The sequence below is a fragment of the Coregonus clupeaformis genome, chromosome 29, assembly GCF_020615455.1.
Source record: "Coregonus clupeaformis isolate EN_2021a chromosome 29, ASM2061545v1, whole genome shotgun sequence".
Taxonomy (NCBI): domain Eukaryota; kingdom Metazoa; phylum Chordata; class Actinopteri; order Salmoniformes; family Salmonidae; genus Coregonus; species Coregonus clupeaformis.
Window position 1 is genome coordinate 59,546,460 of NC_059220.1, and position 14,236 is coordinate 59,560,695.

At 41.4% G+C, this 14,236-nt stretch overlaps 1 protein-coding gene across 4 annotated transcripts in view; it reads left to right on the plus strand.

Annotated features, from left to right (window-relative positions):
• Positions 1–14,236, plus strand: part of LOC121576745 (NT-3 growth factor receptor) — a 302,625-nt gene that overhangs the window by 41,799 nt on the left and 246,590 nt on the right. For all 4 annotated transcript variants that reach the window (XM_041890145.2, XM_041890146.2, XM_041890149.2 and 1 more), the window contains exons 2-3: positions 10,600–10,674; positions 12,821–12,892. In XM_041890145.2, coding sequence (XP_041746079.1) covers positions 10,600–10,674; positions 12,821–12,892 — 147 coding nt within the window. The remainder of the gene's footprint in view (positions 1–10,599; positions 10,675–12,820; positions 12,893–14,236) is intronic.

Below are 14,236 nucleotides of genomic sequence, written 5' to 3' on the forward strand. Positions count from 1 at the left end.
GTGTTACTGATGGTAGGCTTTGTTACTTTGGTCCCAGCTCTCTGCAGGTCATTCACTAGGTCCCCCGTGTGATTCTGGGATTTTTGTTCACCGTTCTTGTGATCATTTTGACCCCACGGGGTGAGATCTTGCGTGGAGCCCCAGATCGAGGGAGATTATCAGTGGTCTTGTATGTCTTCCATTTCCTAATAATTGCTCCCACAGTTGATTTCTTCAAACCAAGCTGCTTACCTATTGCAGATTCAGTCTTCCCAGCCTGGTGCAGGTCTACAATTTTGTTTCTGGTGTCCTTTGACAGCTCTTTGGTCTTGGCCATAGTGGAGTTTGGAGTGTGACTGTTTGAGGTTGTGGACAGGTGTCTTTTATACCGATAACAAGTTCAAACAGGTGCCCTTAATACAGGTAACGAGTGGAGGACAGAGGAGCCTCTTAAAGAAGAAGTTACAGGTCTGTGAGAGCCAGAAATCTTGCTTGTTTGTAGGTGACCAAATACTTATTTTCCACCATAATTTGCAAATAAATTCATAAAAAATCCTACAATGTGATTTTCTGGATATTTTTTTCTCAATTTGTCTGTCATAGTTGACGTGTATCTATGATGAAAATTACAGGCCTCTCTCATCTTTTTAAGTGGGAGAACTTGCACAATTGGTGGCTGACTAAATACTTTTTCCCCCACTGTATGTGCATATGTGTTTAGTGAGTCTGCCAGATCAGAGGCAGTAGGGATGACCAGGGTTGTTCTCTTGATAAGTGTGTGAATTGGACCATTTCGCTTTCTGCTAAGCATTTGAAATGTACTTTTGGGTGACAGGGAAAATGTATGGGAGTAAAAAGTTCATACTGTATTTTCTTTAAGAATGTAGTGGAGTAAAAGTAAAAGTTGTCAAAAATATAAATAGCAAAGTAATGTATAGATACCCCCAAAAACGACTTAAGTAGTACTTCAAAGTATTTTTACTTAGTTACTTTACACCATGCAGAGTCTAAAATAAACTCAGCCAATCAATCAGCATTTCCCCAACTCATTTTTTACTTAAGATTTTAATCTCTGTGGGGTTTGAATGATTCAGGTTTGTGTGAGGCGGTTTTCCCTCTCCTCTCCTCTCCTCTCCTCTCCTCTCCTCTCCTCTCCTCTCCTCTCCTCTCCTCTCCTCTCCTCTCCTCTCCTCTCCTCTCCTCTCCTCTCCTCTCCTCTCAGGGGGAGTTGGGACACATTCCCAATTCACAGGCACATTAATACACTCTTGTACATCTGTGAAATTGGAGAAATATAAGCACCCACCAAATAATAATAATAATAGTTATTTATTGTCCTAAAGCTTTTGGTTTTGTTTCACGTGGCGAGTCCATAGTTCCTCTGTCGAGGGGATTTGTTGTTCTGCGTTGCCTCCCCAAACCACAAACCACTTTGCTGCTCTGGAAAGCAGAGTTGCTAGGTTACATAACGCTCTTTTATCAAGATGTGAGCAGGATAGTCTTAGTATTTTGTCTTTAAGATGAATTGCCAGAAAAATGTCCATGAATATCACTATAGAAGATGTTAATGGAATTTTTTTCTCCAAATCTGAGTGATACATTATGCACCATAGCTGTTGTTCATCACGTTGTCTCATACATTTGCATTTTGAGCAAGTAGTATTGTGAAATGGATTGCCACGGTTTTGTACTTTGCTATGTTAACTCTCCACTTACTGCCGTCTACATGTCCTTTTATATTCTCCTTTAATAAGAAATCTGTTTTCCTGTCCATCAGTCGATACACAGTATGTACTGTGAAAAAAAAATGAATATAAATGTATGCACTCACTCTGGATAAGAGCGTCTGGTAAATGACTAAAATGTAAAATGTACTGTATGTGTGTATACAGTAATGTGACTTAATGCTCATACACTGTTGTTTACATAATACATACTCTAGTGTAGGCTACATGTAGTACACATGCATGATTCCAGTCTCAGGTCAGCTATACTGTCCAGAATGCACTGGTCCCGCGTTAGCTTCATGTGGCCCCAACTGTGCACATAACCTCCCTGCCACCTGGACAAGATCTCACATCTCACCTGCCATCTGATCTCTCTCATATTCATGGACCTGCTCATGCATCCTAACCAATCAGGATGAGTTCTGAGGGATTTCTCAGCAGCTGTTCAGGATGTCGTTCCACATGTACGCATCACATGGAAAGAGAAGCAGAGAGATTAAGATGGTCTTCCTCGTCTGAACCAAGGAAACACTGCACTGATTCTAAACAGACCAGAGAGGGAGATGGGTTACATTTTACATTTGTATGGGTGATGTAAATATAACAATTTCAAATCTTAATGCCAAAACTTGATGCCAGAGTCTTTATGTAATTTCCTGAGCTCAGAGATCAGCAATGCATGTTGTACAGCTGCGTGAGTGCTGATGGATGTGTGTGCTCGTGTGTGCTTGTGTGTTGAGCGGTTGTGTGAAAATGTGTATGTGTGTGTTACACATTTGAAAAAAGGGTTATTCTGTGGGGACAGCCGCAAAACCCTTTTGAAATCTTTTTTTCTGAGTGTAGAAACAAATAAAAAAGAGTGTATATGAGAAGAAAGGATGGAAGTCAGAGTAATTGAAAAGATAGATGGGAGTGAGAAAATGGACATGAGAGTTTGAAGTGAGAGAAATAAAAGTAGGAGACCGATCGAATTAGAAACATGACACTGTGGTAAATCTTAAAAACGTTAACTCATTAAGTTACTCACCAAGTTAAATGCCCACGATACATAAGCAATAAGGCATTTCAATTTCACCAGGCCCAAAGGTAACAACTACCTCTTAAGGAAGTGTCTTACTCTTACCAGAATAATGCGGTCGTCACTAGTAAACACAACCACAAAGTCATAAACCCCGCCTATTTCTACAAAAAACATTTTTTTTAAACCCTAACCGTAAACCTTACCTTCAACACACCCTAACCTTGATGAATATAGCTCATTTGGACTTTTTGGATTGGGTAACTAGTGGAAACTGAATAAGTAACTGCTGAGTGTCAGTTTTAGTACAGTTCAAGAGCATCAATAGTCAGCATGGAGCACCCAGAGTGATTTTAGCTCAGTGTTGTGGAGAGGCTCTGGGGACCTCCAGCAATTCGCTTTCATTAAACGTCCCCTCATTACGCAGGATGTAATTGCATTGAAGCTCATTTAAGCCAGCAGTAAATCATGTGAATATACTTGCACTGGGGGACATCCACAGGAAAATAATTCTACCAGACAGTGTATCCCACATACACTACATGACCAAAGGTATGTGGACACCTGCTTGTCGAACATCTCATTCCAAAATCATGAGCATTAATATGGAGTTGGTCCCCCCTTTGCTGCTATAACAGCCTCCACTCTTCTGGGAAGGCTTTCCACTAGATGTTGGTACATTGCTGCGGGGACTTGCTTCCATTCAGCCACAAGAGCATTAGTGAGGTCGGGAACTGATGTTGGGCGATTAGGCCTGGCTCGCAGTTGGCGTTCCAATTCATCCCAAAGATGTTCGATGGGGTTGAGGTCAGGGCTCTGTGTAGGCCAATCAAGTTCTTCCATACCGATCTCGACAAACCATTTCTGTATGGACCTCGCTTTGTGCACGGGGGCATTGTCATGCTGAAACAGGAAAGGGCCTTCCCCAAACTGTTGCCACAAAGTTGGAAGCACAGAATTGTGTAGAATGTAATTGTATGCTGTAGCGTTAAGATTTCCCTTCACTGGAACTAGCCCGAACACTGAAATTCCTCCTCCACCAAACTTTACAGTTGGCACTATGCATTGGGGCAGGTAGAGTTCTCCTGGCATCCGCCAAACCCAGATTCGTCCGTCGGACTGCCAGATGGTGAAGCGTGATTCATCACTCGAGAGAACGCGTTTCCACTGCTCCAGAGTCCAATGGCGGCGAGCTTTACACCACTCCAGCCGACGCTTGGCATTGCGCATGGTGATCTTAGGCTTGTGTGCGGCTGCTCGGCCATGGAAACCCATTTCATGAAGCTCCCGACGAACAGTTCTTGTGCTGACGTTGCTTCCAGAGGCAGTTTGGAACTCGGTAGTGAGTGTTGCAAATGAGGACAGACGATTTTTACGTGCTACGCGCTTCAGCACTTGGCAGTCCCGTTCTGTGAGCTTGTGTGGCCTACCACTTTGCAGCTGAGCCGTTGTTGCTCTGAGACGTTTCCACTTCACAATAACAGCACTTACAGTTGACCTGGGCAGTTCTAGCAGGGCAGAAATTTGACAAACTGACTTGTTGGAAAGGTGGCATCCTATGACGGTGCCACGTTGAAAGTCACTAAAACGATATAACAAGCAGAATAATACATATTTAAATACAAATAATTAGAACATGGCTTTTTTGGCAGGAGGTTGTTGTTTTGGCGGATGGTTGTTGTGGTTGGTCCTGTGTTCTCTCTGGCGTCCTTTCCCCCTTGCGGCAGATGTGGATGCGGGTGCGTTTGCACGCTCGGCCCATTTCTTCCCCAGTCAACCATGTGGTGTGCATTTTTGTGTTTGAAAAGGTGCAGCATTAAGTGAGTGAGAGGGGAAATGGTTGCATATTCAGGAGCCGACCGGGGGTCTATGAGCAGGGGTGCTGAGAGAGAGCTTTCAATTTTGTGTAGATGAGGGATATACATTTTTAAATATAGTATACATCTAATCAAATTTTTCATTGTCCTATCATGATGGAAAGATCCCTAACCCTATAACCTGGACACCGACCTGAGCGACCCATACACCAAAGAGAAGTTCCCATCTCTTTTATGGACCTGCTGTGAATATGCAGCCTAAACAGAGAAATAAATGCGGTCAGAGACCTACTTGAGCAGCACCGCCCCCTCAAGATTCTGAGCCTGCCTGGCAGGGTTGGTCCTACAAAGCCAGAGCCCCTGATGGGAGAGCATAATATACAAGGAAATTCTCAAAGCTGCTAATGAGAACCTTGACGACCTTTTACCTAGCCGGTGGGGATTCCGGTGGGGTACGCCCACCCAGGTAGTGGCAGTGCTGGCAACACTGGCTGCAGTAACCCATGGGGAGGGGGTCACACTCGGACAATCAGAGAGGGGGTTTATCATTGTAGCCCAGGTGGCACAAAATAATCAAAGGTCTGACCGCATGGAGATGCTTGGGAAAATGGTTACAACAGGGGATCAGAGTGTTTGTGTCTAAGGGAAGAGGGTGGATCTGATCTCCATCACCTAGGACTTGACATAGATTAAGTAGATTAATCTAATCTCACATTGTTATCAATTTCTGCTCAATCTGCATGCTTTCTCAATCAGCTTTAACTGTATGTGCACTCGTAAATCAAGTTATTTCTCGAGTTGGGCTCTGGGATATAACAGCCGTTGAGTATCTGATTTTATGGTGGATTGTGGAGGAGGGGGGTTGAGTGTGTTGGAGTATGTGAGTATGTGCGTGTGTGCTTGTCTGGCATCTGTTGTGGGGGGGTGGGGATGTTGGGCGGGAGGGTATGGGATGGACCTCAGGAATTGTTTGCTAGGATAATAGTTGCTTGTCAATGAATTAAATGTAATACAATGGCAATCCGGGTTATATGTTAAAATCCTACGCGTGAACTGCCAACATTATTATGCATATTAATTGATAATGATGGAAAATAGGATATGCATAATTAAAAAAATAGTATATATTATATATATATATATATATATATATAGAGGTGAAAGCATTGGAAATGCTTTTGGCGGTTAATCTGCTTCTGTTTTGTGGGTGGTACTGTGTGCTGTTTTCGATGGATGGGTCCTGGCCTCTCGGGGCCTTAGGGATGCGGAGGGACGTGGGTGGGATGCTGATCACTGGGATGATGGCTCAACTTGGGATGGGCAGGGGCTTTAGCGGGGAAATTAGTGGAGAACAATTGAAGGGTTTCTCCGTAGCAGTGCAAATATCACGGTACAGCTATATGGACACTCAATCATTACGCCATTTTTTATTGGTATATTTACAAACATATATAATGATAAATAGACTTGAAACTTGTATCTCATTATGGTGTATGGTGAAATAAGTATAGCCAGTTATAATTGTAATGGCTTAGCTGATAATAACAAAAGAAGAACAATATTTACATGGCTCAAAGAGAAGGAATATAATATCTATTGTATACAGGAAACTCATTCAACAATTCGAGATGAAGTAGCGTGGAAAAAAGAATGGGGGGGGGGGGGGAATATACTTCTCCCATGGGCAAAGAAATTCAAAAGGGGTGATGATATTAATTTCGATCCGAATGTGCAAATTGTACAAATAGATACACAAGGTAGATGGATTATTTTAAATATGTTATTGGACCATAAACAGATATGGCTCATTAACCTTTACGGACCAAATAATGATGATCCACAATTATTTGACAATATATATAATAAATTATCAAGCCTGCAAGCAATTCAAGACAATATTATTATGGTGGGGGATTATAATACTGTTTTAAATAGCTCAATGGACCGTAAAGGAAATCACACCACAAACAATCACCCACATGCTCTTAAGGAAATTGTGAATGTCATGGATACATTAGAACTAGTAGATATATGGAGGGTTAAATATACTGATCTAGTGAGATATACATGGCGGAGACTGAATCAAGCTAGTCGTCTTGACTTCTTTCTTATCTCATTCTCGTTGGCACCAAAAGTAAAAAAAAGTGTTGATAGGGGACAGAATGCGGTCGGACCATCATATAATAGGCATATACATTACTCTTACTGAATTTCCAAATGGGCGAGGATATTGGAAATTTAATCAAAGCCTATTGGATGATAATTTATTTATAATTAGAACAAAGGAATTTATAACTGACTTTTTCCAACATAACATAGGTATAGCGAATCCCCTTATTGTATGGGACACCTTTAAATGTGCCTTTAGAGGCCATGCAATTCAGTACTCATCTCGAAAACAAAAGCAATTTAGGTCAAAAGAGTTTATACTAAGAAAGGAAATAGAAAGTCTAACAGAACAGATAGATGGCAATAAAAACTGTAACATAGAGGCTCAGAATAAATTAGAGGAAAAACAAAAAGAAATGGAGAAACTTATTCAAGAAAGATCAAGTGTAATATATTATAAAAATAAAGCAAACTGGATGGAATATGGGGAAAAATTCACAAAATTCTTTTTAAATCTTCAACATAGGAATGCTACCAAAAATAACTTAATGAAACTGGTTACAATTGACGGAGTCACCCATAATTCACCAAATTATATTTTGAAGGAAGAAACAAAGTACTTTAAGCATATGTTTTCTTTTCAGTCGCCTCCATCTCCTCTAACTGAAGCTAATTGTAGAGATTTTTTTTCTGTTGATAATGTCAAATTAACAGCCACACAGAAAGACTCATGTGAAGGTGAAATTACAGAGGAGGAACTTCTGGATGCAATTAAAGACTTTAAGTCTGGGAAAACTCCAGGGTTGGATGGCATACCAGTCGAGGTATACCAAAACTTTTTTGATATACTAAGAGGACCGTTATTAGCATGTTTTAACCATTCCTATGTAAATGGTAGATTATCTGACACTCAAGAAGAAGGTCTGATCTCATTATTACTGAAACAGGATACAAGTGGAAAATATAAAGATCCAGTCCATTTACAAAATTGGAGGCCCCTTACACTTCAGTGTTGTGATGCAAAAATCCTAGCAAAATGTATAGCGCATAGAATTAAAAAGGTATTGTCGGATGTTATTCATTCTAATCAGACAGGTTTTTTACATGGACGATACATTGGAGATAATATAAGGCAAGTATTGGAAACAATAGAACACTATGGAAAATATGGGAAACCAGGCCTGCTATTCATAGCAGACTTCGAAAAGGCATTTGATAAAGTTCGACTAGGGTTTATATATAAATGCCTGTAGCATTTCAATTTTGGAGAATCTCTTATAAAAAATGGGTCAAAATCATGTATAGTAACCCTAGGTGTAAAATAGTAAATAATGGCTATTTCTCAGAAAGTTTTAAACTGTCAAGAGGAGTGAAACAAGGTTGTCCACTATCGGCATATCTATTTATTGTGGCCATCGAGATGTTAGCTATTAAAATCAGATCCAATAATAATATCAGAGGATTAGAAATACAGGGCTTAAAAACAAAGGTGTTATTGTACGCTGATGATTCATGTTTTCTTTTAAATCCACAACTAGAATCCCTCCACAGCCTCATAGAGGATCTAGATACATTTTCTAACCTCTCTGGATTACAACCAAATTATGACAAATGTACTATATTACGTATTGGATCACTAAAAAATAAAAATGTTACATTACCATGTAGTTTACCAATAAAATGGTCTGATGGTGATGTGGATATACTCGGAATACATATCCCAAAGGAAATACATGATCTCACTTCAATAAATTTTAATAGAAAGTTAGCAAAAATAGATAAGATCTTACTACCATGGAAAGGAAAATACCTGTCAATTTGTGGAAAAATCACCCTGATGAACTCTTTAGTATTATCCCAGTTTACCTATTTGCTTATGGTCTTGCCTACACCTAGCGAACAGTTTTTTAAATTATATGAGAAAAAAATATTCAATTTTATTTGGAACGGCAAGCCAGACAAAATTAAAATAGCATATTTATATAATGAATATGAATTCGGAGGACAGAAATTATTAAATATTAAAGCATTAGACCTATCACTAAAAGCTTCAGTCATACAAAAGTTATACTTAAATCCGAACTGGTTCTCAAGCAAATTAGTAAGATTGTCTCACCCAATGTTCAAGAATGGCCTTTTTCCCTTTATTCAGATTATAACCTCTCACTTTCAGTTATTTGAAAAGGAAATAATCTCCCAAATGTCACTATTTCTAAAACAAGCCATAGAAAGTTGGTTGCAATTTCAATTTAATCCTCCAGAAACGACAGAACAAATAATGCAACAAATATTGTGGTTAAATTCAAATATACTAATTGACAAAAAAACTTTCTTTTTTGACAGAATGTTTAAATAAGGTATAATCTTCGTAAATGATATCATCGGTAGGACTGGTGGAGTTATGTCGCACATGCAGCTGACAAAAACATATGGAAATGTCTGCTCTACCCAAAATTACAACCAAATAATTGCAGCCTTACCGCAAAAGTGGAAGAGGAAAGTGGAAGGGGGAGAAAGTAAGGAACTTGTCTGTCGGCCTTGCATTAAAGAACATAATTGGTTAAGGAAAACTGTGATACATAAAAAAGTATATCAGTTTCACTTAAGGACCAAAGGATTGACAGACCGTCCCATATAGATTGCAAAATAGTTGGGAAGAGATCTTTGACGTACCGATCCCATGGCATAGAGTTTATGAACTGACACGCAAAACGACACGGATTCAAAAATTTGAATCTTTCAATTTAAATTATTATATAAAATTATTGCTACCAATAGAATGTTACTTATATGGGGGATACAATCTTCCCAGCTCTGCAGATTTTGCTGTGAAGAGACAGAATCATTAGATCATTTGTTTTGGTTCTGTCCATTTGTAGCTTGTTTTTGGACACAGGTCCAGGAATGGCTAAAGGATTGCAATATTTACCTGGAACTAACCTTGCAGATAGCATTACTGGGTGATCTGAAAAGTCATAGTCAATCAATCAATAATATAATAATACTTTTAGCAAAAATGTTTATTTTTAATTCACAATCTGTAGAAGCAATGAGATAGAAAGGTTCAGAACTTTTGTAAAACATCACAGTACGGTTGAAATATATATGGCAAATAGAAATCCGATATGGATGGTGTTAAGAGATAGATGGGAGGTATTGAATAGAGTTGAAGGATGGGACTAATAACAAATAACAACAAATAATAACAAAGATAGCTAATAATGTAAGCACACTGTGTCCATAATAAGTATATAGGTTGTATGTTGGGAGCTTTTGGGAAAGAGCACAGTTAGAAAGATATGGCATATAGAAGCAAACCGGATGGACATCATGAAAATGATCGGAGAGGTTGAGAGTAGAAGAAGTTCAGGAGCAATAAAAATAAAAATAAAAATAAATATATATAATATAATTATTGTAAAATTAACTCTGTCCATAAGGTGTAGATAGTAAGTATAGACCGGAAGTAGAGGCCTGGGCATTGTTGTTCACTAATTTACTCCAAGTAGGGAAAGGATGGTGGGGTTGAAAAGTAATAAAGGGGAGTATATATATAAAAATAAAAATAAAAAAATAAAAAAGGCACTGAGCTCTTCAGTAAGGCCATTCTACTGCCAATGTTTGTCTATGGAGATTGCATGGCTGTGTGCTCGATTTCACCTGTCAGCAACGGTTGTGGCTAAAATAGCCAGAATCCACTAATTTAAAAGGGTGTCCACATACTTTTGTGTATGTATAGTGTATCTTTACTAGACTACATTCATTTACTTAATTTACAGTATTGCCTTGTAGCTTCCTCAGATGGGACTGGAAGGATGAACTTTACAACTGAGCTGAACTGTACATCCGACAACTATGAGAGATTTAACACATAAATCAACAGAATAAACATATAGGTTAAAAGTAGATTTTTTAACTGACTGTCTTCTGTTCTTTCCCTGTGTTCCAGACACATTGAGAACTGGACTGGCCTGCAGACGCTGAAAGATGTGGACATGGAACTGTACACTGGACTTCAGAGACTGTGAGTATCAACCTGGGAAGAGAGCAGGAACATAAACTATTTACATACTGATGGTGATCTGTGGTTGCTGCAGAGCCCAGTGTGAGCCCAGTGTTGCTCTAGTCAATTTAGCATACCATATGGATGTGAGACCTTGGACTGTTTCTTGACCTGAAACATGCAAGACATATTTAATGGTATACAATGATCCTTGTCCCACCACCTAGTGACATGGCACTTGGTCTGGTGGGCACACACACTCATCAGCACTATTGACCACTAGCAGTTGCTTATATTGGAGGCATGTTTATTTTAATGCACTGCAGCCAGCCTCAAACAACAGGGCCTCCCTACTGCCCGTTTTACACTGATCAAATAACGCTGGAATAGTGGCCAGGAAATGTAATTACGTCCCTAAACACCCTGGCCAAACACTACGAGAAGTCTCCTTCCTTCCTCCCTGCTATGCTGATTCCTTCCCCCATGCCTACTGCCCACCCTCAGACATCCTGGTCAGACATCCTGGTCAGACATCCTCTTCCATCCTCCTCCAGTTACCCCCCCGCCTCCCCTCTTCTCCAGCCTCTCCTATAATCTAATCCATCCTTCCCCAGTCTCCCCCAGTTTCCCCTAGTCTCCTCCAGTCTCACCAGTCTAACCACTGGTCCTATTAGGGGAGGCCCAGAGCAGTTGAACAAGGCTGATTAACAGCTCCTCTCATTAACATCAGGCTCACCTGGAGTGGGCTCTGGCTCCTCTGCTCCCTCCCTCCCTCCCTCCCTCCCTCCCTCCCTCCCTCCCTCCCTCCCTCCCTCCCCTCCCTTCCTTCCTTCCTTCCTTCCTTCCTTCCTTCCTTCCTTCCTTCCTTCCTTCCTTCCTTCCTTCCTTCCTTCCTTCCTTCCTTCCTTCCTTCCTTCCTTCCTTCCTTCCTTCCTTCCTTCCCTCCCTCCCTCCCTCCCTCCCTCCCTCCCTCCCTCCCTCTCCTCCAGCAGCAGCAAGGGCCAGGTGATAGGGATGACTCACCAGGTAGTGTGCTGCACAGGCAGACCAGAGCAGGAGCTATTCTGGGCCCACGCTGGGTCAGCCACACGGGCCTCAGAGCCTCAGCCAGCCCACCTCACTGATTAATATTTAAGTACAAGCCACAGGGGGACATGTGACACGTACACCTGTGTTGGCTGTGTTAAATCCTTCACTCCCAGGTCCTGATGTGTCTGACCTTGACCACACTGTATTACCCACTGGGATGCCCTTGTTTAAGCCAAATTCAATATGGGGGAATAGATGTCTTAACATGCCTATGCTTACCAAACACCCAGTGTTACAGTTTCACAACACTGTTAGCCATACTGTATGATGCCATCAGGACTGTTCTGATGAAATCATTCTCTCAGATGGATACTAATGAAAAGAGCTGAGTGTTCAATGCAAATAAACAGCTTGCAGATGCCTATGATAAAAATGGATTCAATATACATAATTGATCTCAGCTGAGGAGAGAGAGAACAGTATCAAGAGCCTGCATCTTCTCTAACTATAATGATGCCCCATGTGGAGGGAGAGGAGCAGGGGAGACACGCTGGAAGATAAGATTAGATGGCTTTTAGAATGCTTCCCTCTTCACCCAAATGCCGCCGGTAGCGGGCCTGGCAATGATCTGACTGGTTAGCTTGGTCGCTGTCAAATTCAGTTAAAAAGCCAAAAGTAAAAGATTCCCTCGCACACTCCCAGTGCACTGCTATCACAGCCCATGATTAACTGTAATTGAGGAATTTATGGGAACCTATCTTCGACCAATCAGGAGACAATTGCAGTTTCTGTGAAACTTGTGCGACGTGTGTGCCTACTCCTTAGTGTGGGTGTAGCCACGCCACACTGAAAAACCCTGGTTTCCATGGACACACTGGTAGGAATATGTTGGTGGTTATAATTGTGGAATAGCATTTTATTTTTCTTTAATCTTACTTTATATGTAAACGTAGGAGGAAACATCTGTTAGTATCAACAATAGTAACCTTGAGGGAATAATTTTTTTCCCTTTATGCTAAACATCCCACCGATGTACATGTACACTATCTCATGCCTGTGTAAATTATTTCCATATGTGTAACTTACAGTTAACTGTTTACATGCCTTATGCGTGTGTGTCACTGTGTGTCTCTTCCAGAACAATCATGAACGGCAACCTGCGTGGTATCCAGGCCAGAGCCTTCTCCCAGAACCCCCACCTGCGCTACATGTGAGTGGTGTTACTGTTACCCCACTCATTCTCTCTCTCTCTAGTCTGACTGATGAACACAGATGAGAACATACATCACATCTGCCATTCATCCCCTCATCGTGTGGATTCTCCCCCTCCCTCTTTTACAATAATTTTTTACAGACAGCATTGTTCACAGTTCCCCGCCGTCTGACTGTGCACACTGACTGAATGATCTTCCTTCAACAGTGACATATTCAGATTGACTACGCCACATATTTACCAAAGCAAGCAGAGTTTAGTTTAGCACAAGCTAGGGACTGTCATGACAGAGCAGCCATTTCCACTTTAATCCTGATTGTGAATATGCAGGCATCCCGTTCCACATGAGACCCACAAACCACTCTAGCGCTCTCCCCGTGACCCTGTCCCATCCCAGGCATACATTATCCTAACATACATAATTCACCCAGATGAACCTCTTCTCAAGGGAAGTAAGCGTGTTCCTTCTGCAGTGATATGCCAGTTCAGCTACAGTGCCTGGGTCTTCTTCCTGGTGCTTCACATACGGCTGAACACACACAGTTCCACCATGTTATGTTTGCTGTGTCGGTTCATAATGATTAGATGAGAGAGTTTAATAGTCACATGTACAGGGTTGCAGATGTAATTATAGAGTACAGGGTAATTCTTAAGCTCCGAGCTCCAACAATGCAGGACAAAGTGAAAAAAAAATATATATATAAATATAAAAAATATATAAAAAATAGATAATAATACAAATTATAATATATACATATTAATAACTGTGCAATGATAAATGTACATTGGGGGTGGGGGGGGGCAGGTGGCTGACTAGTGGTGGCTATTCAGCATGATAATGTCCATTGGGGTGGGGCAGGGTAAAAATGTCAGTTGAGGTTCGGAAGGGGGAAATGTTCATAGGGGGAGCGGCGGGGGGGATAGGAAGTCTGGGGGAGCTATTCTTCAGCCTGATGGTCTGATGGTCTGGGGGTGGAAGCTATTGGCCAGTCTTACAGTTTTTGCCATGATGCTCCTATACTGCCTGCGTCTGAGTGATGGAAACGGGGAGAACAGGCCATGGCTCGGGTGGCTGGGGTCCCTGATGAACTTCTTGGCCTTCCTGTGACACCTGGTGTTGTAGGTGTCCTGGAGGGCAGGCAGTGTGCACCCAATGGTGCATTCGGCTGAGCATACCACCCTCGTAGTGCCTTGCGGTCCGCGGCGGTGGAGTTGCCGTACCAGGCTGTGATGCAGGCTGACAGTATGCTCTCAATGGTGCTCCTGTAGAACACTGTGAGGGCCCTCGGGGATAGGCCAAATTTCTTCAGCATCCTGAGGTTGTCATGCCTTCTTCACGAT